The sequence below is a fragment of the Lepidochelys olivacea genome, assembly GCF_965140295.1.
Source record: "Lepidochelys olivacea isolate rLepOli2 genome assembly, chromosome: 13".
Classification (NCBI taxonomy): Eukaryota; Metazoa; Chordata; order Testudines; family Cheloniidae; genus Lepidochelys; species Lepidochelys olivacea.
In genome coordinates this window covers 3,588,180-3,615,193 of record NC_140423.1, presented here as the reverse complement: position 1 = coordinate 3,615,193, position 27,014 = coordinate 3,588,180, and the positions used below count along the sequence as shown (strand labels likewise).

The 27,014-nt window shown below is 50.9% G+C and overlaps 1 protein-coding gene across 1 annotated transcript; it reads left to right on the top strand.

The window, feature by feature from the left end:
• The first annotated feature begins 3,203 nt into the window (after nt 1-3,203).
• On the top strand, nt 3,204-26,798 carry LOC311530078 (sodium-dependent lysophosphatidylcholine symporter 1-like). The gene is made up of 14 exons (XM_084646427.1): nt 3,204-3,366; nt 8,228-8,350; nt 8,750-8,874; nt 10,056-10,188; nt 10,887-10,965; nt 11,671-11,828; nt 11,948-12,038; nt 12,564-12,685; nt 13,841-13,924; nt 14,245-14,328; nt 17,473-17,585; nt 18,236-18,379; nt 18,775-18,951; nt 25,905-26,798. Exons 1-14 carry the CDS (start codon nt 3,304-3,306, stop codon nt 25,942-25,944), a joined length of 1,536 nt encoding a protein of 511 aa, XP_084502553.1. The 5' UTR covers nt 3,204-3,303; the 3' UTR covers nt 25,945-26,798.
• The last annotated feature ends 216 nt before the right edge of the window (nt 26,799-27,014 follow it).

The following is a 27,014-nucleotide window of genomic DNA, read 5'->3' as shown; positions in this document are numbered from 1 at the left end:
GAACCCAGCCCTTCTTCCTACCAACTCTGCTTGGCAGAACGGTTACATTTATAAGCAACTCAAGTCATGTAAGGAGGGACTTAAATGATTGAGGGGGCCATTTAGGGATCTGGGGCAAAAATTGGGGATTGGTCCTGCTTTGAGCAGGGGGTTGGACTAGATGACCTCCTGAGGTCCCTTCCAACCCTGATATTCTATGATTCTATGATGATTCTGGGCAAAACTATGGTAGTCAATAGGAGCTCTTGCATGAGTAAAGGCTGCAGGATCGGGCCCTTTTCAAGATCTGCTGTCGAGACACAGGTTTCTGTATGTCTGAATGGAGATCCGAGTGACTGAAAAGCTTTTCAACTTCTTCTGACTGGAATCAGATTTTCAGCGCTCTGCAGGTACAGATGTGTGTGTTTGTTTTGCTTGCCGTTGCAGCAACCATACAAACACCCTGGTAGCTGTCCAATTGAATGTACTTGTGCAGTTGCAATAATTATGCATGTAAATTAGACCTGGAATAGCACATGTACAATTGTGAAGAGCTGGGCCTTTGTATTTACACCTCTGGGTGAAGGAGCAGGGATTTCAAACTGTTATTTTTACACTGGTTTAAGCCCTTCAGTTTACATGAGGAAGGAAAAAAAAACCCTGAAGTTAACTGGCTTATGCTAAGGGTTGAGCTGTGATTCTTGTTCTCACTCAGGTAAATAATGCATATGTCAAAGCTTATGGCAGTAAATAATTTATGTAAAAGATATATTTACAGGGACTGAAAAGCATTAAATCATTCTTGGAGCTGGTGGAATGTGCTTTCTATAATCCTTGACACCAGCTGCCCAGAGCCTGACACGTACAGCTCCTGCAATTTCATTCCCCTTTCTCCTCACCCGCAGCCATGACCACTAACACATTCATCACACGAACTCCGTTAAGGATTCTGCTGCAGCTCTGTGAAGATATTTGCTTCTGCCTATCTTTGGTGGGGCAGGGAGAAATCTCCTTCTTGGGGCTGGAGGATGTAATTTATCCAAAGGCTGTCACTGGGTTCGCTGCAAAGAAATTCCAGTTCCTGGGCTCAATCCATTTCGAGTGGCAGGATTCCTCCGCAGTAACCAGCCCCTCTACTTCGCTGCAACCTGAGAGAAGCTGCTTAATTAGCTCTGTTTGGAACTCCTTCAATAGCACATTCCTGAGCCACGAGCTGCCTTGAAACTTGTTCAAGGGCTACTTCTCTCCAGGGCCAAAACACACTGGCTGGATTCATGGTAATTTCTTTCTGCTTCTTCTGAAGCTGGAGGGTCTGGTCTGATCTGAGTGAATACACAATGACAAAGATAGCAGCAGTTGTGCAGATTCCTTCCTCCCCGTCCCCAAAAGTTTCTGTAATCAATTGAGACCAAAACCCAGGCAAACAGGATCCCTGCAGCCTTTCTCTTGCTGCAGTAAGTTCTCCCTTGAACCCTCACCCTTGAATGTTCGCAGAGACAGCCCCATGCTCTGGGTGTCCCTACGCCTCTGACTGCCAGCTGCTGGGATTGGACAACGGGATGGATCACTCATTAATTCCCTCTGAAGCACCTGGCACTGGCCTGTTGGAAGACAGGCTACTGGGCTAGCTGGACCACTGATCTGACCCAGTCTGGCCGTTCTTACACTGTGTGTGTCAAGAGCTGGTTTGGGCAGCTTCTGGGCCTTAGCGCCGGCATCGTTAGTTGCCCGCAGTCCTGAGAGCTCCCAGTAGCCCAGGGTATGAAGGTGTAATGGCAGAAGGTGGTTGGTGTCATTTCTTAAAATTGCTCACCCTGGCACAGCCCATCAAGCCTGAGCGGGTTGCAAATACAATCTCCTGTGTCTGCATTACCTCTAGTTCCCTCTGGCCTAGGCTTGATACGTGGGGCTGTCTTGCATACGGCATGAGTGGGGATACAATGAAAGGCCTTAGCAGGACCTAAATGGAGTAATGGAAAAGCTTTCCTCTGCTGAAGGGAATAGTGTGGAATTAGGCAGGCAGTGATGGATATCGCTGTGCTGCAGGCTTAATAGCATCTGCGCAAACTCCATGTTGATCATGTGTTCGGAAAAGGCAGCCTGCTGCACCCAGAAACCCCACAAGGGTCATGGGGGACAAGCACTGAGGGCCAGACCTCCAATGGCTGTTCTGCGCCTCTCCAGCTCGTGCAGGGGTGGGGGAAGGAAGGTTATGGGTTGCAGGCAGGTGCACAATGATACGTTTGAAAAATCTGGCCCCTCGTGGATTTTTGTTTGGGATTCAGTCTTTCCCTCCCTGCTGCTAGGTACAATAAAGCAGATTGCGTGTAGCAGGATCCGTGTTTCCTTCGGTACGCTGGTGGGAGACGGAGTGGGCTGTTCCTGCTTCGGCAGGGTACCCTATGAGTAATGCTTGTGATCCAGGACTTGAGTAAAATGGTGATGAAAAGATGCGCTACTGCGTCAGTCACTGCACTGTTGTTCGGGGATCTCAAGATTTTGTAAATGACCCTAAGCTGGAGCGGACGGGAAAGGGCAGATGACCATCCCTCACCTCAACCCCCGCGGCGCCAGAATGCTTCAAAGGGGCTTAGGGGGTTTCCTGTCCCCCAGGGTGGGCTGAGCTCACCTCCTCGCTCCAGCTGAAGCCCCTGGGGTCCCAGCACCACTCGGACTTGGCCCAGCCGCCATGATGCTGAGAGTCTGCGTAGGCCAAAAGTGAGCCGCTGCAACCCCAGGAGCCAGATCACGACTCCACTCCCGCAACTTTGGTCTGGCCGGGGGGCAAACCTGAGCAGCGCCTCACCTGGCCTGGAGAGCCACGTCCAGCCACCCCCGCTGCGCAGGAGCGACCCCTGTGGGGTGAGTGCTGGGCAGGACCCAACCCCCTCCCCGGGTGCAGGACCACCCCAGGGCCCCCAGACTATTTACTGGGCCCTGACTTTACAAATGAGTCCTGAGCCCCCAGAGGTTGAGAACCGCTGAGCTCCAGCACCCCCAGCCACCCGCGTCTCAGGGCAGCTCCAGGACTGGCTTGGGTCCGTGCGAACCCTCTTTCTCTCCCTGCGAAGCGGACACAGGGCAGCTCGGGACCTAACCAAACGTGTCCCCCTGCGCCTCACTAGGCTCCGCCCCGAGGTTTGGTTGGTCAGCTACGGATCTGGCTCTGCCCGCCGCGGTGAGGCCGCTCAGCCCCTGGGTCGTGTTACACCCCTGGGGGCCGGTGCGCTTCTCGGGGCTGGTTTCCCCCGCCTGGGAGCTCGGCTCGCAGTAGGGTTGATCCTTGTTCCCTGCGCCGGGAAGGGAGGCCGCGTGTTTGTGAACATGCTGCCAGAGAGCCCGGGGAGTGCGGGAGACCGGCCCGCAGCGAGTTCGAGACACAGCGAGGTAAGAACAGCGGGCTGCGGGTCGGCCCCTCTCTCAGACCGATGCAATCTAGCTGGGGCAGGCAGCCAGGGGGTATTTTTAGGGCTTCAGTAGTTTTTATGACTAAGGGAGGCGTTTATGTTCGGTTGCTGATGGCACTCAAATGACCTAAGTGCACGGAGATGTGGGGACCTTCCGATGTCCCGAGACGTGGTGGTGGGGGGGTGTTAATATCTTTTATTGGCTCAACTTCTGTTGGTGAGAGACACGCTTTTGACCTGCCCCCAGCAGCCCTTCTGCAGGGCTGGGAAAGGTGCTCCCAGCAAACTGCAAGCTGGAGCAGAGGGTTTAGCATAAGTAGTTAGCACCTGTTGTAAGACAACACTCAAGGAAGAGTGACCTGTCAACACCTCTGCAGTCTGCTGGGGGCCCTGAAAAGAGGGGGAGGGATTTTAAAAATGGAGCTGCAATGGAAACTGTTATTTAAACAACTAAGCATTCCCCTGCAATGCGTGCAAGCCAACCACGGTAGCCGGAAAGTGAAACTGTCTATCAACAAAAGGGAATCCCACTTCACTAGATCTTTGCTGCAAGCTCTGAAAATTGGCCAGCCAGACACATCCATAAATTTCTTTGCACCGAGCTGAATGATGGACTCTCTCATCTGCCTGTCTCCCTTCCCCTAAAATGTTCCCCTGCACCTTGTCCCCAATCTATAAAACCCAGTGGACTCTGGACTTTATTCTGTCCCTGGATCAGCAGCGGTGATGCTATGTGAAATTCGCACTTATGTGTTATTATCGTGAAGCCTCAGTGGAAAAAGAAGAGCAAAACGGAGTGTTATCTGAACAGATCAGTGATTCACTGGCACTTTCGGGCTAGATTCTGAGCGTGGTTAAGCCAGTGGAAATTTGGTGTTTTTGCAGACGTACACCAGGGTACATGAGAGGAGAACGAAGCCATTAGTGTCCGTAACTAGATTCATGTCCACAAAGTACCAAAGCAGCTGATCCCAACAGCATTCAGTCAAGGCAGAAGCCTACCTAACAATAGTCCCACCTGGGTACACAGGGGACAAGGACTGAAAATATACTGGCTGGGAAGAGCAGGAATGGAAGTTGCATTAGTGTCTCAGACTCCTAGCAGAGTTGGGCATCTCACCCACTAAAATGCTGATACAGAAAAGTCCCTCTAGCAGGAACGTGCCCAGATGCTGCACAGGCCACGGATTCAAGCCCAAGGTGCACACATGGCTCTTTGCTCCCTGCTAGGCTGGAGCGTGGCAGGCGGGCTGGGGTCACATACTCAGGCCTGGAAGGAAGAAAGAGGAGAGCCTCACGTCACAGACACCAATTCCTCTGCCTGCTTCAGATTGTGGAGTCCTCGGCCCAAGTGGCAGCTGCAGTGGCAGGGATCATGGTTGGGGTAAAGCTGAGGCTCTGGCAGGGCTGGCTTTACCATGAGGCGAACTGAGGCCGCTGCCTCAGGTTCCAGACCGGGGGCTGGGGGCACTAGGACCTAGAGCGTAGAAGATGGTGTCTGCCGCTGGTGCGTCTGGATTCTCTCTGCTGGAGATGCACAGAGAGGGTGGAGCGGTGGGCTGGAGGGAGGAGGGCACAAGAGACAGAACAGGCAGGCAGGAGAAAAGGGGAGAGGGAATAACAGAAAGCAGCAGGAGCTGCAGGGAGAGAGAGGAGGAGGAGGAGCCTCTTATGTACCTCTCTAGCACCCCCAGGAGCCTGGCCTGTTAACCCCAGCCTCTCCAGGAGCTTTCTGTTTCCTGCTGCTTCGCTGAACCCACTTGAGGAGAACAGGCCGTCAGCTGGAGTAGTAGGAGCCAGTTAGGCCCTTAAGACACTGATGTCTCCCCTCGCTCAGGCCCTGCTACCAGCCTGCTTATTTGTCCCCTTCAATTGAGTGTTGAGAGACTCTAGCTGGCACAGAACAGCAGCCATGCGTGAACGAAGAAAACGCCCGTCTGGGGCAGCACTCAGAAAAAGAAAGCAAGCAACGGAAGCGTTTCTATCTAAGCAGGAAGGAGCTCTCCTGAGATACACAGACACAAATGTTCAGGGTGAGCCTTCCGGCCCCAGGGAGGACGTGAGTGGTGCGGAGATGCCTGATCTTCCAGTCAGTCAGAGGGCAGGTGACCTGGCAGCTACTGCAGTATCCGTATCTCCATCTCCAATGGATGTAGCCATGCACAGTCCTGAAGAAAAGTGTAGATCAGAGGAGAGTGTGGTGGAGGCGCAAGAAACAGCTGCTGCTGAGTTTAGTTCCTTAAGTCCAGATGATCCAGGACTGTGGACCCACTTGAGCAGTAGCCTGAGGGACTTCCTTGTACTGCATGGGCCACAGCAAGTGAAAAACTTCATGTTCCCCAAAGACCATGAAAACAGAAGCTTCCATCCAACACATTACTGGCGTGAAATCCTCAACGGTGACAAAGTGGAGAGGCCATGGCTTATGTACTCAGAAACCCAGAATGCTGCATACTGTTTTTATTGCAAACTCTTCCAGTCTAATGTCGCAGCCACATTGGGTTCTACAGGAACAAAGGACTGGAAAAATCTGGCGAGAAGGCAGCAAGTCACCAGAGAGCATTCCACAGGTAGAAAGAGCTTGAGATGAGACTAAGGTTTAAAGGCCACCATAAAACGATCAGCATCAAGAGAAGATTGCATCAGCGTCTGTTTACTGGCAAAATGTTCTGAAAAGGCTCACTGCATTGTGAGAATGCTTGCTACCCAAAACTTAGCCCTGCTTGGCACTTCAGATCAGCTGTACGTGCCAAACAATGGAAACTTCCTTAAAATTGTGGAGCTGATGGCTGAGTTTGATGCTGTTCTCCAGGATCATCTAAGAAGAGTCACCACCCAAGAAATGTACACATACCACTACCATGGAAAAACAATTCAAAATGAGATCATACAGTTACTGGCAATAAAAGTCAAACAGAAGATTGTGGCAGATCTGAAGTCAGTAAGATATTACTCTGTTATTCTGGACGGCACACCTGACATCAGCCATACGGAACAAATAACTTTAATGGTGCATTTTGTAACAACAACAGAACCTAGTGACAATGTCCCTGCAATGGTGACGGTCAGAGAGCATTTTCTAGAATTTATTGACATTGATGATACTACAGGAGCTGGTATGACAAATGTGCTTCTTAAAAAGCTGGAAGAGACAGGAATTGCGATCGCTGACATGAGAGGACAGAACAGAGGAGAGCAGACACAGATCCGAGAGTTAAAACCTCGAGTTTTTTTGTCCCATCCAATTCTTATTCATTGAACTTGGTGGTCAGTGATGCAGCGTCAGCTTCCAGTGAAGCTGCTGAATTTTTTAATCTAATTCAAAGCATCTCTGGATTTTTCTCTGCATCAACTCATCGATGGCAAATTTTGAAGCAACATCTGGGAACATCCTCTCTGACACTGAAACCACTGAGTGCCACATGATGGGAAAGTCGAGTGGAGGCGATAAAGCCTATCAAACACCAAATTGGGAAGATAGATGATGCCATAGTTGCCATTATGGAGGACAGGGCTATGACAGGAACTGTTCATGGGAGAACAGTGGCAGAGGGAAATGGAATCACCAGAAACATACATAACTTCAAATTTCTGTGTGGCTTAGTGTTGTGGCCTGACATACTGTTGAAATAAATGTTGTAAGCAAGAGACTCCAAGGTGTTGACCTTGATATATTTGGAGCAATGGAACAACTGGACAAAGCAAAGTCATACCTACAGTCTTACCGGTCAGATGAGGGATTTCAAAACATTCTGAAGCATGCACAGAAGTTGGCAGAGGAACTTCACACTGAAGCTATTTTCCCACCCATTCAAGAACACAAGAGTCACCGAAGGAGAAATTTTGATTACGAGGCACAGGATAATCCCATAAGAGACCCTAAATAACAATTCAAAGTTGAATTCTTTAACCAGGTGCTAGATTGTGCAATACAGTCAGTTGAAGAACATTTTATGCAGCTCAAGGAACACAGCAGTATATTTGGGATGTTGTATGATATTCCAAAACTCCTCACGATACCTGAAGAAGACCTACACCAGCAGCAATGCAGGGCACTAGAGACAGTGTTGACACATGATGACATGCGCGATATTGATGCGATTGATTTAGGTGATGAACTGAAAGCCCTTTCAAGTTACATTTCAGCAGGATCAATTCCAAAAGCTGTTCTGGAATATATGTGCACAAATAAGATGGCCACCCTCTTTCCAAATGCTTTTGTTGCTCTGTGCATACTTCTAACACTTCCTGTAACAGTTGCCAGTGGAGGACGCAGCTTCTCCAAGCTGAAGTTAATAAAAACACATCTACACTCCACAATGACCCAGGAGAGGCTGGTCGGCCTTGCAACCATCTCAACAGAGCATGAGCGAGCCCAGACTGTGGATCTTCAGGAAGCAGTTCAAATCTTTGCAAGCAAGAAGCCACGGAAAGCACCACTTTGATTATTCAAACAGATACAAATGCCAGTGTTTACTACGCAGACAAGAAACGTTAACATTTGCTGTTCAGGCGTTTGAAAGTGAAGTGTTCCTTAAAATTTTTGAACAAGGCATTTGAAGTGGTTAGTTCTCCTTTATTGGGGTAGGCAGCAGAGCAGGACTATGAGTGGAGTAGAACAGGAGGAAGGTAGAATTGAGACCTTTCAAAGTTTTGGCCCAAGCGAGGGGGCATCATTTGAGCTCCTCATCTCAGGTGTCAAAATGTTGTGGGCCGGCTCTGGGCGGGGTTGGGAGGATATCCAGGGATGGGAAGAGCAAAGGCAGAGAGCAGGGTCGCGAACATCTTGGGCACATGTGTCAGTTTGCAGTGAGCGGTGCTCATTTGTGTCTTGGTTCCAGACGCAGCCGGCACCACTGTTGTTCTGCAGGAAGCTCTGTTACGCCATAGGGGGTGCTCCATACCAGCTGACAGGAAATGCCCTCGGGTTCTTCCTCCAGATCTTCCTACTGGACGTTGTGCAAGTGAGCAGCCGCTTTCTCGCTGGATGGTGGGGCTCGGAAGCAGAGAGGCTCCGTACAGGAGTGTGGATGTGGGGGGCAGTCTAGGTGAAAGTGGGTCTTGCAGCTTATTCTTGAGAAGACCTTGATAGTGCTGGATGGTGTTCTTGGAAAGACCTTGATGGTGCCCCACAGCGTCAAGTGCTACAATTTCATCAGGAGCCTTAGATCCAAAGAGCTGCAGGAGGAGGAGGTGGGGGGGGGGGGAGGTTTCCATGTCATTCCAGTTCCCAGAATGATAGCCTGGAATTCTGCCCAGAGCTGGCTGCTCCAGGGCTGAGTCATTCTGACTCTTTCCGCCTTTGGCTGGGATCTTTGTTCACTTTCATGCTGTGGCCTGATCCAACTGTTTGTCTCTCCCAGTTGGAACCGTTCCATTCCTCTCTGATCCTTTTCCTTGGGCGAGCCTGGGATGCAGTTACTGACCCCGCTGTCGGCTTCCTGGTCAGCAAGAGCCCCAGAAGGAAGCTTGGCAAGCTGATCCCCTGGTGAGCATTGGGGGCTGAGGCTGAGTGGGCGTTGATTTGGCTTTGGAGGTCAGGCGCAGCCTCTTTGGGGACTGGGACCAAAAGCCTCTGGCTGTGCGCTTACAATGGGCAGTTTGATTCTTGTTAGTGCTCCCCCTTTTCAGTCACCTTCTAACAATTGCAGTTCCTGCAAGATTCACTAAATATTCAAAGTGACTGGAGGGTTGATACCCAGTGGCTCTCACCTGTGTTACATGGAGCCCTCCAGACAATCCGCTAAGCTGTGGGCAGGGGAGAAGCTCTCCCATGAAGTGAGCAGCACAATACACATGTAGCGGATCGCTGCTCTAATATTTAGACCCTGGACCCTGTCCCCATGGATCCCACTGCTGGATCAGGGCCTTGAATATTCGAGCAGGGGCTGAGATAAGTGGATCTGGGGCCAGCACAGTTCTGCTGCTGCCCATCTGTTTTTTTCCTTGCGTTGAGCAAAACTACCCTCCCCTGCTCACCCTGATCCTGGAGAGGGGTGCCAACTTTCTAATTGCACAAAACCGAACACCCCTGCCCTGTCCCCACTCGCTCCATCCCCCCTTCATCTCTTGCTTGCTCTCCCCCACCCTCACTCACTTTCACCGGGCTGGGACAGGGGGTTGTGGTGCGGGGACGGCTCCAGCTGGGGGTGCAGGCTCCGGGCTGGGGCAGGGTGTTGGGGTGAGGACCCCGGATGGCCCCTAGGTGCATGGGCAGCCAGGGAGGCTTGATGCACTGCCCTAGTGTCTGGAGGTGCCACCCCTGCAACTCCCATTGGCTGAGAACCGTGACCAATAGGAACTGCGGAGCTGGCACTAGGGGCAGAGGCAGTGTGCGGAGCCTCCCTGGCCACCCATGCGCCATGGGGCCACAAGGTGGCTGCCTCTGGGAGCCTTGCAGAGCCAGGGCAGGCAGGGAGCCTGCCTTAGCCCCGCTGCACCACCAACTGGACTTTTAACAGCCCGGTCGGTGGTGCCAACCAGAGCAGCCAGGGTCCCTTTTCTACTGGGCATTCTGGTTGAAAAGCAGACGCCTGGCAACCCTAATCCTGCAGGGGATGAGCTGTGGCATGGCGAGCAGGAAAGGAGGCCAGTGCATGAGGCGGTAATAAACCTGACTCTCACTTTGCTTCGGTGCTTGTGTCGAATCATCTCCGCTTGCCCCTGCAGGATTGTCTGCTCCACGCCGTTCGGGGTGGTCTTCTACTGCATGGTCTGGTCCACCCCCTCCGACGCCATGCCGGTCTCCCTCAAGTTCCTTTGGTACCTGGCCATGTACTGCTTCTTCCAGACGAGCATGAGTGTAAGGACTGCAACATCTGTGGCTAAGTGTTTTAGGAGCTGTCTTCACCTTGCTGCCGAGAACAGGCTAGGCAGGCTGTGGGTCCCATTCTAAGCTGGACCTTCCTGCTTCTAAATGCAAACGTCCCCTACCTGGAACTGAAACAAGGCCGGATGTGTTTGTTTCCCATGTCACGGATGAGGGATGCCATTCTGAAGCACGCCGTGTGTGCGCGAGGTCATTCCAGCGGGGGTGGGGTGACACGTTCACGTTCTGTGGGGCGTGACCTCGCACGCACCGTGCATGCCAGGTCACACGAGCAGGGGCTGGGTCACCCAGGAACGCCAGGGGCCTGCCGCTGCCTGCAAGCACCAGAATCTCTGGTATGCTGGGGGTGCCTGAGTGGCCCCTCTAGAAGAGGAACGCAACCTGTAGGGGAGCTCAAAGCTGCTCTGGCTCCAGACTTTCCCAGCAGGGGGCGCTGTAGGGCACAGTATCTGGTTGGTTATATAGTGACGTCGTGAAACAGGGCAGCAGTTTTCGTTTTCACGGCTGCTGTCTGTAGTGGCAGCTCCTCCAAGGGGCTCACCTCACCAGAGGTGTTCCCGGGAGGGGAGGGCGGTGTCTGCCCCCAGAGAGTGGGATGTGAGAGACAGGGGATCCCAGTATAGAGGAGAAGCGGCTGAGTTGTTTGGTATCTGAGCTGTTTTTCTCCCCAGTGCTATCATGTGCCGTATTCCTCCCTGACCATGTTCCTGGGAGGGAATCCGCGAGACCGGGACTCGGCCACTGCCTACAGTAAGTGTCTCTGCCCGGATGCAGGGTTTCCTTCACAGTCCCAGGCCTGTGTGAGTTCTCTCCAGTGCCTCACTCCATGCCAGAGGGGGTGTTGTCTCTGAATCTGGGTTTGTAATAGGGTCACACCGGACGTGAATTTGACCTGATACATTATAAAATATCAAAAAAACTCCCATACTTGGCATCCACATATTATTGCAGCTAAACAATAACTGGACTGCAGCGTTAACCAGGGACACTCTGACGGCTTGGATCTCAATCTCAGGGCACGTGGCATCCCTAGAAATTCTTCTTTTGTTAAATCAGCCCATCCACAGTGCAGGCAATATCACATGGCACGGGGTATGGTTATACTGAACTCACACAGGCCTTGGGCTGGTTGCTGAAAAGACTCTCTGTGTAGAAGCATTTATTAGACAAACAACTCCCATGGGGAACCAGGACTAGACTCTGGCCCCTCAGTTCCAAAAATTTAGGCCTCTACCACTGGAGTGAAGGGGGAAATTTTAGAGCAGGCAGAAATAGTAGATCTCTTATCCGCTTTGTGAGCAGCCACCAAAGGGGAGTCTCACCCTTTCAGGCACACAAAGCCAATACGTTACTTTGCAAGGCACATGCTGGCCTCCCTTTCCCTAGGGGATCTGCTCTGAGGCTCAGGCCACAAGACTGTCTGACCCCTCTCCCATTTGTCCTGGCTCTTGGCAGGAATGGGGGTGGAGGTGTTCAGCACGCTGGTCGGCTCGGGTATCCAGGGGCAGATAGTCGGCGGGTACCACGCCAGCATGATGAAAAGCTGCAGCATGCCCAATGGGACTCTGTACAACAGCACCTCCCCGGGGCTCACTGACACCTTGGAGAACACGGTAAGCACCTGGCGGTCTGCTCCCTGCCCCTCTGCAGAGCTCTGGGTGGGAGAGCGCTGTCTGCGCTCCCTGCAACTAGTGCCTAGGTTGTGACAGCTGCATCGGCTCTTGTCTTCCAGCGCAGGGCGTACATGATCGCCTCCGGGGTCCTGGGCTCGCTCTACTGCATGGCCTGCCTGATTCTCTTCCTTGGAGTGAAGGAGCAGCCCGGTTAGGTCACTTCTCTGGCTCCTCTTGCGATGGTTTGGAGGGTGCCCTGTGGCCGTGGCTCTGGGGGATGGGTGCAAGTCCTGCGGGGGAGGGAGCTGGGAATCTGCTGGCTGGGCGGGCTGTCAGGGGACACGGTGCCTGGCCTGCGGATGCGAAGGAGGCGCGTCGAGGGACATGGTGCATGCTTCAGTCTCAAGACTTTCGCCAGCCTGTGACGTGGGAGTTGGTGGCCTGTTGCTTTCCAGCCTCCTGCACCATCCAGTTCACGTCAGCTCTGAGGAGGCCACTCCCCTCGGCTGGGAGGGCAGAAGGAAAAATGGGGCCTCGGTAGGGCAAGGCCGGTCAGAGCCCCGGTCAGGCTGGGAGGCCGGGCCAAGCATGGCGAAGGCCTCATCAGTCGCTAGGCGTGAGGCGGCCTGGGATAGTGTTTGCGGCTCTCGGCTTCAACGCGTACAGTAATCACCACCGTCCCTGGGGGGTAGGGCTGGGGGTGACTCTGCTGCATTTCCCTTCTCATCCCTGCAGGGCCCCTCAGTCCCTTGGGAAAGACCCAGCTGCCCTTCTTTCACAGCCTGCGAATAATCCTGGGACACCAGCCCTATGTCCAGCTGCTCTGTGGCTTCCTCTTCATGTCCCTGGCCTTCCAGGTACCATCACACCCACGGCTGGCATGGAGAGTGGGGTGACTGCAGTGTGGGCAGTGGCTGGGCTCTTTCAGAAAGCCCTGGGGCAAAAGTATCTGAACAATGAGGAGACGCAGGTCCCCGAGGTGTAGAGGGATGGTGTGGAGCGGCGGCTTGAAACACACAAGCTGTGTGGGAGAAGAGGCAAGGAGGGACCTGCACAGACTCCAGGGGCTTTCTCCACCAGGCTGTGCCCAGCCCATGTTTAGGAGCCCACCAGACCGAGCCCCTGGCTCTACCTTTCCCATCCATGCCCACCAATACAATCCCCCTTCATGCCATGCTAATAAAAGTGAGATTGTGGCAGCTGGGTGCAGCAGCCCCTGCTGTGGGACTGTTGTGATAAGACCACCGAGGGGGTGAGTAGGCCAGGAGAGATCCTGTGCAGAGCCTTTAACTCTAGGGTGCAGGTTCAAATCCATCTCAGGTCTGCAGTGATTGGAAGTTGTTCCTGCTATACAGTGTTAGGTGGCCTCTTGATCATCATGAGTCCCGTGTTCTCAGTCAGATTCCCCAGGGATGAGTGTCGGTTTCCCAGAAACCACCTCACCTACCTCTAACCGGCAGCCTCGGCAGAGAGACCAAGGAGTGAATGGGCAAAGAGAATGAATGCCCCCTTATTGTGAGGGGGGGTCTACCCAGGGCACATTGGCAGGCGGTATGGGGGCATTTGCCCCATTGATGCCCATGATGTGCCTGCTCCATGAACAAAGAGAGAATTTGTGTTTCCAGGGCGGCTGATCAGACTCTTTTCACCAGCACTGAACTCACAGGCGCTTTTATGGCTTTAAAATTGAAATAAAATGAAACAGCCCCCGAGAGGCAGGTGGGAGATGGAGGCCTGGTGAGACAAAGTGCAGGCGTGGGAAGCCAGCTAGTGACTCACTGGCTGAGTGCCGCATTAGACAGGTGGGTTCTGTGGTCCCTGGAAAAATGGATGGGGAGTCAGAAGCGTGTGTGTGAGAGATTAGGGGGCGGATGGAATAGGCATCTCCAGCCAGATGGTGAGGAGCAGCAAAGACCCATCTGACCTCCCAGCTTGCTGCACTGCAGGCTCCTTTGGGGCTGGACAGCGGGCCCAGGAGCTAAGCGCTGAGTGTCTGTATGTTCCCTTCCCAGATCGCTCAGGGGATCTTTGCCTTTTTCTGCACACACGCTGCTGGGCTGGCTGGGAGGTTCCAGCACTTGATGCTCATCATGCTGGTACGTCTACACAGTGGAACCGGTCTCCCCTCACAGCCCCCCTCTCCAAGGCCAGTGGTGCCCCCAGAGTGTACTCACAGGAGGGGTCAACCCCCCACCTATCCAGGGCCCCTCCCTGCTCTTTCATCTAGCATGACAGAGGTTGACACAGTGTGGGCAGCGCAGGGAGAGGGGATAATGGTGCCCAAGGCTGGTCTGATGGATTTCAGTATCTTTGCTGCCCGTGTCCCCCATGCCATAACATGAATGTCTCCGGGGGAATGCTCCGAGGGTCCTGGAAGGCCTTGCTGAATCTCTCCCTGTGGCTCTGTCTCCCCCAGGTCGTGGCTTCCCTCTCCATTCCCTTCTGGCAGTGGTTTCTGGTGCATTTTGGGAAAAAACCAGCTGTGTTCGTGGGCCTACCAGTGAGTTTCCGTTCTCCTCTGGCTTTAAATAGATATTTAAACTGAAATTCCTACAGCACTTCTGCCCTGCACCCTGCACCGCCTCCTTCTGGAAGAGGCTGGGACTGGGAACCCCCGCCCCCGGTCAGCCCTCCTACCCTGCTCCCTACAACTCCTGCTGCTGGGAGAGGCTGGACTTGAGTAACCGAAAGCCCCGCCCCACCTGTGCTATCCCTGCACCAGTCCTTGAGGTGACTCCTGCGGCAGGTGGCCCCCACCGGAGTAGCAACGAGCACATCCATAGGCAGTTTCCTGCCCCATTCCCTAGATAGTGTCCCTGAACAGAGCTGGCATTGGCGCCTCTGTGAGCCCCTCCTCTTTAGCACCCCCCCCCCCCGCTGTGGAACACGTGCCCGTGGGGAAGGCGGTGCAGACACGAACGGAAACTGACCCAGCACCCTTACATGACACTTCCCAGCAAACACACCGGTGCAGCCACCTCCAGACCACAGAGGGCTCGCTGACAGCTGGTGTTAGGGGGCTTATTACTTCAGCCACTTACTTCCCTGGTCCTTCTCGCATGAACAGAGAGCAACAATACCCGAAGTCCAAAGGTGCAAACAATTCAGTGTTTATTGGGGTGAACTTCCAGCAAGCATGATTCCAGTTTCCTTCCTTAGTGTCCCCCTTCCCAGCTCTTGATACCACAGAGCCTTACCTGTGGCCCTGTTCCCATTCCTGCCCTTAGCAAAACATGATTCCAATTTCCCCACCTCCATTCCCTATTCCCATTTCCTCCCTTACTCACTCACTTCCTGATTGACTGCAGACTATAATACAACTTGAGTTCTGCTTAGCTATACCGTAACCAATCATTTTACTGAAATTTAACTAACCAATCCTAACATATTGTAACATGATTATTTAACCAATTATATCTCACCACCTTAATTAGTTTACACCCAGAAGTTAATTATACAGCAGACAGAAACAATCACAGAACCAGACAGAGATTATACAGACAAACAATGGGGAAATGGGGACTACAGTGATAGAACAACACAGAAATGAGGATTTCACATCCCAGCTATTGATAAGTGAGTTCTTGCCAGACAGGATGCTATCAGACTAAGTTTCCTTTTACATCTTCTAGGCACTTCCCCTTCTCTGGAGGCGATAGGCATCATCAGGACAGGATTGTATTCCTAACAGCCCAATAGCACCTTCATTCAGTGTGACTAGTTTGGGATGTGAGGAGGTGACCGGTCGCTTCCCAGCTGATGGCTGCCTCTGCTGCTTAGCCAAAGGTCTTAGCCTAAGCACAGGGCCTCAGACTGTTGCAGTGAGAGAAGGGCCTTACACCGGCAGACAGTCATTTTGATTCTTTCTTTTATAGCTCTAGAACTAGCCAAGTGATAAGAATACACCTACATTCTTAGAGTACAGGCCTTTACCGACAGGCCTGAATATCTATACCCTAACAGCTGGCATCACCACCGCCCCCCAAGGGCTGGCTGAAGATGTGTCACTGGGCTGAAACGCCCCCTGTGCTAATCAGACAGGCGCAGCTCGGGGCAGGGAGGGCAGAGAACGTGCAGGAGGTAGATGCGCAGCGTGCTCTGCTGCGATCTCTGCCACGCACGCTCAGCAGTGCCAACTGCTCAGTGCCACCTGGCTGCTTTGTGTCACACCGATCGGCCACGGCCTGGTATATAGTATAGAGACTGCAGCATATGCAGCCAATTCCCTTCCCCTCTCCCATACTGCCCTGGAGTCTCACATGACTGTTTGTTGGGTGTCCTTAATACCCAGGGAGAATAAGAAGTGTTGATTAATGCTTTGCATGCCCCTAGAGCAGTGGTGGGCAACCTGCGGCCTGTGGGCCAATCCGCTGGTGGGCCGCGAGACAGTTTGTTTACACCGACCATCTGCAGGTACGGCCGCCCACAGCTCCCATAGGCCGGGAATGGTGAACCGCGGCCACAGGGAGCTGCGGGCGGCCATGCTTGCAGGCGTTCAGTGTAAACAAACTGTCTCATGGCCCGCCAGCGGATTACCCCCTTGGGCCACGTGCAGCCCACTGGCCGCTGGTTGCCCACCACTGCCCTAGAGCCTTCCACCCCTCAGGTTAATTAACTTGGCCTCCTGATAGCCCATGCAATGGGGACAGATAAGGCACAGGGAGGTTAAGGAATGGACGCGGGGCTGTCCAGGGAGTTTTTGCAGTGATGTCAGGGTTTACTGATGACATCCCAAGGGTCTGTGTTCACACCTGCGGTCAGCATCAATGGGAGCTGGGGTGCTCAGCACCATGGACAGTCCCTTAGGGCTGTATCCACTGTGCTGAGCCCTGCTCAAAACCTGGCTCCCGTTGTGGGTGCTCACCACTAGGGGCCATGTTTACAAAGGGATTCAGGTACCTGAAGATGCAGATAGGCACCTAATGAGATTTTATAAAAGCACCTAGGCAGGTTATGTGCCTAACTCCCATTGACAGTCATGGCTGTCAGGTGCCTAACTCCCACTGACAGCCATGGGAGTCAGGCGCCAACCTGCTTAGGTGCTTTTGTAAAATCCCACTGGGGTGCCTATCTTCATCTTTAGGCACCTAAATCCTTTTGTAAATCTGGATCTAGGTGACTCACCCAAGGTCACATAGTAAGAATGGCAGAGCTAGAACCCAGGAATCCAGACTCCCAGTTCAACCACTGCACCACACTCCCTTCTACACTGGAATCGTATTTGAGTTCTGCTCCTGTGGGGGTTCCTATGGCACTCAGGTTTTCTAGTCATTAATGCAGCATTATGTTATCATCTGTCGAGCTCCGTCCATGCTCTCAGGGCTGCACAGAACACAGGAAGGAGAGATGCAGTCTCTGCCTCAAGGAGCTTCCACTGAGAATTAGACCATAGAGGGGGCACTGAAATATCAGAAATAGTCTCATGTCCAAGCAATGATGCAGAGTTGCTACTGAACTTGCATGTCTCTATGATGCAGGCAGCTCTGATGGGAGAAGTGAGGTTTAGTCCATGGTAGGTATTTGTGAGCAGAGGAGGGGTTTGCGTGGAGAGAGCAGGGAGCATGGTCTTGGGGTCCTGGGGAGTGAGGGCCACACGCATGCAGAAGAAAAGGAGCATAAGCCCCTCTCTCTCTCTCTGCTGCAGTTAATTATCCCTGCCCTCATCGTTATCACCCTAGTGAGCCACAACTTCCTGGTCTTCGTCTTCATGGTGGTATTAGCGGGATGCAGCCTGGCTGTCCTCTACTTGTTACCCTGGTGAGTGGAGCGGTTCTCCAAGCCACGGCTTGGGCTGCTCATTCCTGGACTGTTAAAGGGCTAGGTCACTAGGAGGAACAAACTGAATGGGGGGAAGGAGAGTTTGTTGGGAAGCATGGTTGATAAAGGCTAGATGTGGGTGCATTCATCTGCGTGGCCAAATAAGAGAGCAAAGGGGGATGGGCACCTTTGTCGTGACTGTGAGTGGCATTAGACAGGGAGGTTTGTGTGTCACTGAGTGATTGTACAGCACTGGCATTGCATCAGTCTGCAAACAATGTAAACTCCGAGTTAGCTGCAAGCATGTGGCTCTGCTTTCATTATGCAAAACACTTAACTTCTGTCTTGTACTGCCCCCTGCAAAATAGCATCGAAGGCCCAATGTCCAGACTCATGCTAATATGTGCATACATTTGCACACCTAATTTGCACATGCAAGTGGAGCAATTGGTCAGCTTAGGCACATAAGTGCACATGCAGTCTTGAAAACCTGGGTCCTACTGTGTTTTTTCCCCAAACCACAGTCCAAAGCTTTGGCCAGTGCTGGAGGGCTGCAGTGTCAGAAGCCCAGCAATGACTAACAGGAGAGAATCAGGGCAGGCAGTAGCGTTGGGTTTGACTAGCACCTTTACCGGGCTGTTCATCCCCAGGTCCATGCTACCGGACGCAGTGGATGATTTCAGGCTGAAGAATCCGAACTGTCTAAACCTGGAAGCTTTTTTCTACTCGTTCTATGTTTTCTTCAACAAGTTTGCAGGAGGACTCTCCTTGGGGATATCAACAATGAGCCTACAGTAGGCCTCAAACTCTACTTTCTATTTATCACTGGGTTCATGGTTACCCTGTGGGAGAGGCTGGAACAGGAACAGCTGGGAGCTCCCAATGGTCAGTGTTCTATACCATTCCCCACAGCCCCTCCTGCTGGAGGTGGCTGGAACCAGACTAGCTGGGAGTGCCCCATGGCCAGCTCTCCTGTGCCATTCCCTACAGCACTTCCTGCTCAGCAAACCTGTGAGTGAAGTCGCTGTTTGCTCCTTTCCAATTCTCTGCCATGACTTGCTGGGACTGTGGTGTGTGTAAACTTTTCCATTGCCAGCACTCTGCCCAGGGGCTCCGGTTTCTAGGGGAAACAAAGGCCAGTGTTTCCATGGCAGAAAGCTGGTGCTTTTTTCATTGTGCTTCTCTTCAGTTTTGCAGGTTACAGAGCCAGTGACTGCACATACAACCCCTCTGTCATCCTCACGCTGCGGATACTCATGGCCCCTGTCCCAATAACCCTGCTGCTCATTGCCATGGCCATATTCTCCTTCTACCCCATCGACGAGGAGAGGAGAAAACAGATGAGGGTGGAGATGGAGGCAGCTGGGTAAGTGCAGTGCCCTCTGAGGAGCGTTTACGTCTTCTTTGGTTCAAGCATCCACACTAGAACTGCCTAATACACCTAGCACAGGTCTCCATCATGACTTGGAGGGATTCCCCAGCATGGGTATATTATAGCCACCTTGCAGTGGAATTCAACTCAGATCTCAATCCACACTCAATGGCAACCAGCCAGCAAATACTTCTACACCTTTTCCCAGATAGGAGAGGCTGGGACTGGAAGAGCTGGGAAGTCCCCTATAGACTCCACTCCCTGTAGAGATTCCTGCCTTGCAGCCGGGATTACTGTCTTTATTAAGGCCAGGTTGACGCTACCGATTACTTCAGTATAATTTACGTTGCTCATGGGGTTTGAATAAGCCACCCCCCGAACGACATTAGTTACACTGACCTAAGTGCTGGTGTGGACAGGACTATATCGGACGAGTTGCATCCGAGAGTGCTGAAGGAATTGGCGGCTGTGATTGCAGAGCCACTGGCCATTATCTTTGAAAACTCGTGGCGAACCGGGGAAGTCCCGGATGACTGGAAAAAGGCTAATGTAGTGCCAATCTTTAAAAAAGGGAAGAAGGAAGATCCTGGGAACTACAGGCCAGTCAGCCTCACCTCAGTCCCTGGAAAAATCATGGAGCAGGTCCTCAAAGAATCAATCCTGAAGCACTTGCATGAGAGGAAAGTGATCAGGAACAGCCAGCATGGATTCACCAAGGGAAGGTCATGCCTGACTAATCTAATCGCCTTTTATGATGAGATTACTGGTTCTGTGGATGAAGGGAAAGCAGTGGATGTATTGTTTCTTGACTTCAGCAAAGCTTTTGACACGGTCTCCCACAGTATTCTTGTCAGCAAGTTAAGGAAGTATGGGCTGGATGAATGCACTATAAGGTGGGTAGAAAGCTGGCTAAATTGTCGGGCTCAACGGGTAGTGATCAATGGCTCCATGTCTAGTTGGCAGCCGGTATCAAGTGGAGTGCCCCAAGGGTCGGTCCTGGGGCCGGTTTTATTCAATATCTTCATAAATGATCTGGAGGATGGTGTGGATTGCACTCTCAGCAAATTTGCGGATGATACTAAACTGGGAGGAGTGGTAGATACGCTGGAGGGGAGGGATAGGATACAGAAGGACCTAGACCAATTGGAAGATTGGGCCAAAAGGAATCTGATGAGGTTCAATAAGGATAAGTGCAGGGTCCTGCACTTAGGACGGAAGAACCCAATGCACAGCTACAGACTAGGGACCGAATGGCTAGGCAGCAGTTCTGCGGAAAAGGACCTAGGGGTGACAGTGGACGAGAAGCTGGATATGAGTCAGCAGTGTGCCCTTGTTGCCAAGAAGGCCAATGGCATTTTGGGATGTATAAGTAGGGGCATAGCGAGCAGATCGAGGGACGTGATCGTTCCCCTCTATTCGACATTGGTGAGGCCTCATCTGGAGTACTGTGTCCAGTTTTGGGCCCCACACTTCAAGAAGGATGTGGATATATTGGAGAGAGTCCAGCGAAGGGCAACAAAAATGATTAGGGGACTGGAACACATGAGTTATGAGGAGAGGCTGAGGGAGCTGGGATTGTTTAGCCTGCAGAAGAGAAGAATGAGGGGGGATTTGATAGCTGCTTTCAACTACCTGAAAGGGGGTTCCAAAGAGGATGGCTCTAGACTGTTCTCAATGGTAGCAGATGACAGAACGAGGAGTAATGGTCTCAAGTTGCAGTGGGGGAGGTTTAGATTGGATATTAGGAAAAACTTTTTCACTAAGAGGGTGGTGAAACACTGGAATGCGTTACCTAGGGAGGTGGTAGAATCTCCTTCCTTAGAGGTTTTTAAGGTCAGGCTTGACAAAGCCCTGGCTGGGATGATTTAACTGGGAATTGGTCCTGCTTTGAGCAGGGGGTTGGACTAGATGACCTTCTGGGGTCCCTTCCAACCCTGATATTCTATGATTCTATGATTCTATATCAGTGGGAGAGCTTCTCCTACTGACAGAACTACTGCCTCACCTGGAGGCAGATTTATTATGACAACGGGAGAGCTCTCTCCTGTCAGCACAGAGCATCTTCACCAGACAAACTACAGTGGTGCAGCTGTGCCAATGTAGTGCTTCTAGTGTCGACTAGCCCTTAGACTTTTATTCAGCACACTGGGGTTTTTAAAGTTCTTTATACAATGCAATTCCACCAGTTCCAGGGGTCTGCTGCAGGGCGTCAGCTTGGGGCCTCCTAATGCTTCAGAAGAAGGCTGAATTGGGAAGCTTCAGGAGGTATAACATGGCTGGCCAGCAGTGATGGCTCCATCAGATGTCTTCTCTCCACCCTGTACATTGAGATGGGGATGACTAGAACAACAGCCCCCCATTTGCTAGCAGGCAGTGCTACCTCAGGAACAATTGGAGATATGGGTCCTGAAATGTGTCTCTGAGCCAGAGTGATTGTCCCCCCGCTCCCTTTTGTCCCCATGCCTAGATATTTGGGGAGAAAAGGAGAATTTGCCAGGAAATAAACCCCCATTTGTAGCCAGGGCACTCCATGTTGATGCAGTGGGACTAGGTCTGGGACTAAGCATCGCATCCTCCCTCTCTCTTTTTAATGTGGATTTTAAGTTGGATTTCATATTAATTTCTATTCTTTTTAACAGTCATTGGGTAAAGAATAAAACCCAGGATAAACTAAACCTTGTGCCAATCTCGGGAAATTCACTTGGAAAGAATCCAGTATTGCTACATGTCCATGAGGATACATCAGTGTAATTTAAAGGCTCAGCTGCCTGTTGTTGCCGATTTTCCCCATCTCAAAGGACACAGCTCTGCGAGACCAGCCCTGCAGTGCTTCTGCAGGGAGGCCAGCAGAGTTGGTGGGACCCACAGCACTGCATTCTGCATGGCTTAGCTTTTGCTTTTCTGGCTGCTCTGGGACTCTCAAAACAGGACCAAAGCGTGGGGGAGATAGTTTCTCTTTGGAAGATCACGATCATTAGTACTGAGAGCTAAGTTTTGGGGAAAATACAATATTTTTAGGAAGGGTATTGTATGCATAATATATTTCTAGGTCATCAGACTGGCAAGATGAAGTCTCCTAGACTGTACTAACCCACCCATCTCATTAGGAACAAAGGAATTGTCACACCAGAACAGACAGGTGGTCCAGCTCATCCAGCATCCTACCTCTGATAGCGGAATGGTCAATGCTGGCTGCTTCAGAAGAAGGTGTGAAACACCTCCTTAATGATCCTGACTGAGTAATACTGTACCTGTGAGGAGATGGGGGAGGACTGGTCCTTTTGACCCCATGTGGTGATCAGTTCCTGCTTTGCAGCTCGAAGATTTACTTCTGTCAGGTTCCTAGGTAAAAGTAGGCAGGACTAGTGGCAAGAGCTTGGAATCCCAGAACTGAAGCCAGGGATCAGAGCCAGTACCAGAATCAAGCCGAGGGTCTAGCCAGAGTCAGAAATCAGTCCAGGGTCAATACCAGGTATCAGGGTCTGTGTTGGGTTTCCAGGGGTTGATTAGGAGTCAGAATCCGAGTCAGAGCAAGGTCAGTGCCAGGAGTTCAGAAGTATGGTAGCTAGCTAGGAATCCACGTTGTTGCCTGGACACTTCCTGGTATACCCCATGGGCATCTCTATGGTCAAAGAGCCAACCAGGGATCACAAAAAGAAAAGGAGTACTTGTGGCACCTTAGAGACTAACAAATTTATTTGAGCATAATGCTCAAATAAATTTGTTAGTCTCTAAGGTGCCACAAGTACTCCTTTTCTTTTTGCGAATACAGACTAACACGGCTGCTACTCTGGAATCAATCAGGGATCGCTAGACCACTGTCAGTCAGGTAATCTGAGGTGGAATTTCCTCTGCAGGTTGTAGGTCACAGAGAGTGGCCCAGGAGACAGTGTAGGGATGGTGGTTACCTTGTAGCCCAGCAGGCCTGGGATTACAACCTCCCCCATGCAGAGCAGCTGACTCACTGTTCTCCAACCAGAATGCCAAGCCAAAGAGAACTGCTGAATTCAGCCACTTGGAACTCTGGGTTGGATACAGCGTAGTGATTTGAGATGGGCTGGGGAGTCACTGAGCTAGTTGCTCTGACACACTGTAACAGCAGCACTGTGCCTCATGGGTACCAGGTCTGAGGTATTACTGCCAGTTATTGACAGGGCTGAAGGAACATGGTAGATGTAGGCTGTGAGGCTTGGAAGGGGTAAGGAAAAGTGGTTCACTGCCTGTTGTCAATGGCTAAACACCTGCCTTCATTATCTACCACAGAGATAATGGTACATTATCTGCCTTCATTATCTACTGCAATATTTTGATCACCTGCTGGCATGATGCTGTTCCTGGAGAGTGGCCAGTAGGATGATCCTAGTTCACCTTGTTTCCCAGAGGGCTGGTCCCCTGTATTTTTAAAGACAGAATCTATTATTCTATGGAAAGATGCCAAAGTTCAAGTGTAGAAATTTAAAAGAGAAGCACATGCCCAAAAGGAGAAGTATGCACGCCACACAACCTCTAGTATCACTATTTAAAAAACCAACCATGGTTCCCTGCCTTGGGTTCATTAGCAGGCAGTTCAGCTAGTTAGCAATCAGATGAAAGGGGTCGCAGGAATAGACTAAGCTACCTGCGATCTTGCTTTCTTAGCGGTTTATTACAAGGTCTGCCCTGTGCCTGCCATCCACAGGAGTGTCAAATTCACTCAATGGAAAGGGCTGAATTGCACTTTTAATGATAGTTTCTAGAACAGTTCTAAACTCAGCATCTTGTACAACCTTCAGCACACCACAGATCTCCCACTGCACAAAGATCAAGGTTTGGGTCTGGCCCTTCTGTCGTGACTAAACTTTCAGTAAGTAAAATTTAATTGCATTTGGCACCACGCATTAGCTTGTTATTTTTCAGGTCAGTGCTATTTCTGCCTTTTCTTTAAACCAGTGGCTCTCAACCCACAGGCGGCCCAATCAGCACACAGCTGCGGCCCATGTGACATCCTCAGGGCCATACAGGTAGTATTTTTATATATATATATATATATATATATAGTGTGTGTGGATGCAGCCCCATAACACACAGAGAGCTGCATATGAGGCCCCCAATGGCGAATAGGTTAAGAACCACTGCTCTAAACATTTGAGCTTGCAGCTACCCAATCTGCATACATAATGGCAGTTTTTGTGCAAATTAGCCCCCAGTTTTGCACCTACTTCATTTGAAAATCTGGTCCTTAAAGTGGCATCATGAGGCTTAAGAGTTAACCACACTTTCCGATGAATAGGGAAGATCCCACCTCAGAGCTATAACAGGATGTCTGCAGATAGCCTGGCAGGAAAGCAACATTATATCAGTTACACACAGATCACATTTACTTTGTCACGAGGGCCAGAAATGTAACTCAGGAAGGCCTGGTCTGGGTGTTTTGAACCTAGTGGGCTATGGGCTGTTGCTTCCCATTCAACATTGTTGTCTATGTTTTTTGATGGTCTTTGTGTGCCAAGAAATGAAACATGATTCGTTCTCAAGCTACAAGTCATATGGTTGGCAAGAACTGTGTTAAGATGCATTTGCAATTGCTATATCACACCATCCGGGCTGGGAAGGATGTGTAGTGTGCTGCACCAACCTTCCAGGTGGATTTGTATTTGTAAATTGGTGTTTTCTGATGTCAGTATTTTTCAACTGTTTTTTTAATTATAAACTCAAAGGCAGATTTTTAAAAGTATTAAATCAGTGCAAACATTAATGTTTTCTCCCCTTGGCGTTTCTTGCTTTGCAAGCAGGAGAAGGCCTTGGTTCACAGCTCTCCCTACGGATCAGCCAGCTTGGTGGGGCACGGTGGGGAATCACTCAAGGAGAAACAGCTTGTTTTGCAGGTTGTAAAGTTTCACCATGAACTGAGATACTAGAAGCTGATACCTCATTCTGTTTCCTGGTGAGTGCAGACTGCACCGTGGTGTCACCAAGGCTGACCACTGAGATCTTCCAGCTCATCTCTTAGTCTCAAGCTGCCCTTGCTATGCCCCCTTCCCCGTTAAGAAAGTTACGTTAAAAAGATCCTGGTAATCCTGTGGGCATTGCAGGTGTACAGTCCACTGTTCAGTAAGGAGTAAGATGAGAACACCAAGCTCAAGGGGGATCTGAATCTGGGTCATCAGAGGTGACCAACTAACCCACCATGCCTTCCACAACAGTTAACGGGGAACAATGGACCTAATTTGGCTCTTTATTTTCCTTCTGAGCTTTATAGCTTGAACCAGTATTTTCTAACATAGCTTTGTGGTGGAATGTACATGCCTTCACATGCAGTCTGACAGGGAAGGGATTAAGGCAGGGCTGGAAGGTGACTGGGCATACTTGAAAATGGCTACAGCTATAAAGAGACTTGTCTCTCAGCTTTACATTGTGTAAAGAGTTGTCACTTTGGATGGGCTATCACCAGCAGGAGAGTGAATTTGTGTGTGGGGGGGTGGAGGGTGAGAAAACCTGGATTTGTGCTGGAAATGGCCCAACCTGATGATCACTTTAGATAAGCTATTACCAGCAGGACAGTGGGGTGGGAGGAGGTATTGTTTCATATTCTCTGTGTGTATATAAAGTCTGCTGCAGTTTCCACGGTATGCGTCCGATGAAGTGAGCTGTAGCTCACGAAAGCTCATGCTCAAATAAATTGGTTAGTCTCTAAGGTGCCACAAGTACTCCTTTTCTTTCAGCTGGAAGGAGCTCTAGTTAGGGGTAAGATGTTTCTCCGGAGAGCACAGCAGACATGCTGACAAAGTGTTTGGCCAGATGAGCAGCTGGATCCAAGAAAATACAGGAGGCCCTTTGTTAGAGCTTTGACTGTATGTGGGGAAGGTTAACTGGGCAAAGCCATTTTCCTGGGGCTCACTGTTTGAACTGGAAGAAGCCAGTTCTGATACTTCTAGGAGCCACTAAACACCTTTGCTATGTCCCAGCAGGGTAGATGGGACATGGAGAGCTCCTGAGAAAAGTGACTGAGCAGTCTGCTGTGACGCCAGAGTGGTGCTGAGAGCTCCAAGAGGCGCCTGAGGCAGCATGGGGTAATCACTGGCTGGAGTTATTGATAAGCTTTCAGCTTCACTTCTGCCAGTACACTGTGGTGGAAACTGGGTGTGAGCAGATGCCATTTTACTTTTCTAAGGATAATATTTCTGTGGTACATTGGTGGCACCAGTCTTCACCAGGGAACTTATTAACACACTACTGATGATGCTATTACATGAGATATAATCTCGCCTACTACTAGTGATCACTTCTTGTGTAATAGATCATTTCTACCTTGGGGGCTTAGGGCTATATTGAGAGGGGCAACTGACTGGGCAAAATATATGTAAATTTTTAATCGCTGTCTAAAGGGTTTGTGAGAGTTAGCACCACTACAGCTCCACCAGGGAGAAAGGATCCTCCTGTGATTAAACAGCAGGAGATCTGGACCATCGCTATTCTGCAGGTCATTTATGTGACCTCTCTGTGGCATGGTTTCACCATCTGACAACAAAGATGGTAACACTTCCTACCTTATAGGGAAGCTGGGCAGTTAAAATGGCTAAAGTGTGCAAGGTGCTCATATATCTGAGTGATGAGTGTCATGAAAATACTTATAAATAAACAGAGCTGTGTCTTCCCTTCCTGCATCCTCACTCCCATTTACCAATGTGGGGAAGGTGAACACTACAGACTTCCAGAGCAGATCGCTGCTGTCCCCTTAGACAGAGATAATAATCAGCAGTGAGATGCGAGCGCTCCTTCCTAGTTCCATCTTGGATTTGGGCTTACCACCTTCCCTCTGCTGGCACTAGTCTGGTGGAAGTAGGGGAGACATCAGTCTGGCAAATAATAGAATGGGTGTGTGTGAATTGAAATGAAATATTTCTACAGTTAAGAGCAAAGCAAACCAGGAATGCTGGAGTTTGAATATCTTTTTTTCTAAAAGATTTGAGCAATGAAGTGCAATTAAAATCGTGTGTCCCAGCCTCTTATCAATTATGCCATGCATCTCCACTTGTCTTGCATTTTAATGCCACCTGCTGACAGCGTTTGCTTTTTGA

What these genes read in the sequence shown, in the direction of transcription:
- LOC311530078 (XM_084646427.1), top strand. Translation starts at nt 3,304, where the DNA reads ATGCTGCCAGAGAGCCCGGGGAGTGCGGGAGACCGGCCCGCAGCGAGT. An exon ending in ACTTGATGCTCATCATGCTG is followed by an intron (nt 13,925 to 14,244) that starts GTACGTCTACAC and finishes TGTCTCCCCCAG; the next exon opens with GTCGTGGCTTCCCTCTCCAT. An exon ending in GTGGAGATGGAGGCAGCTGG is followed by an intron (nt 18,952 to 25,904) that starts GTAAGTGCAGTG and finishes ATGTCCCAGCAG; the next exon opens with GGTAGATGGGACATGGAGAG.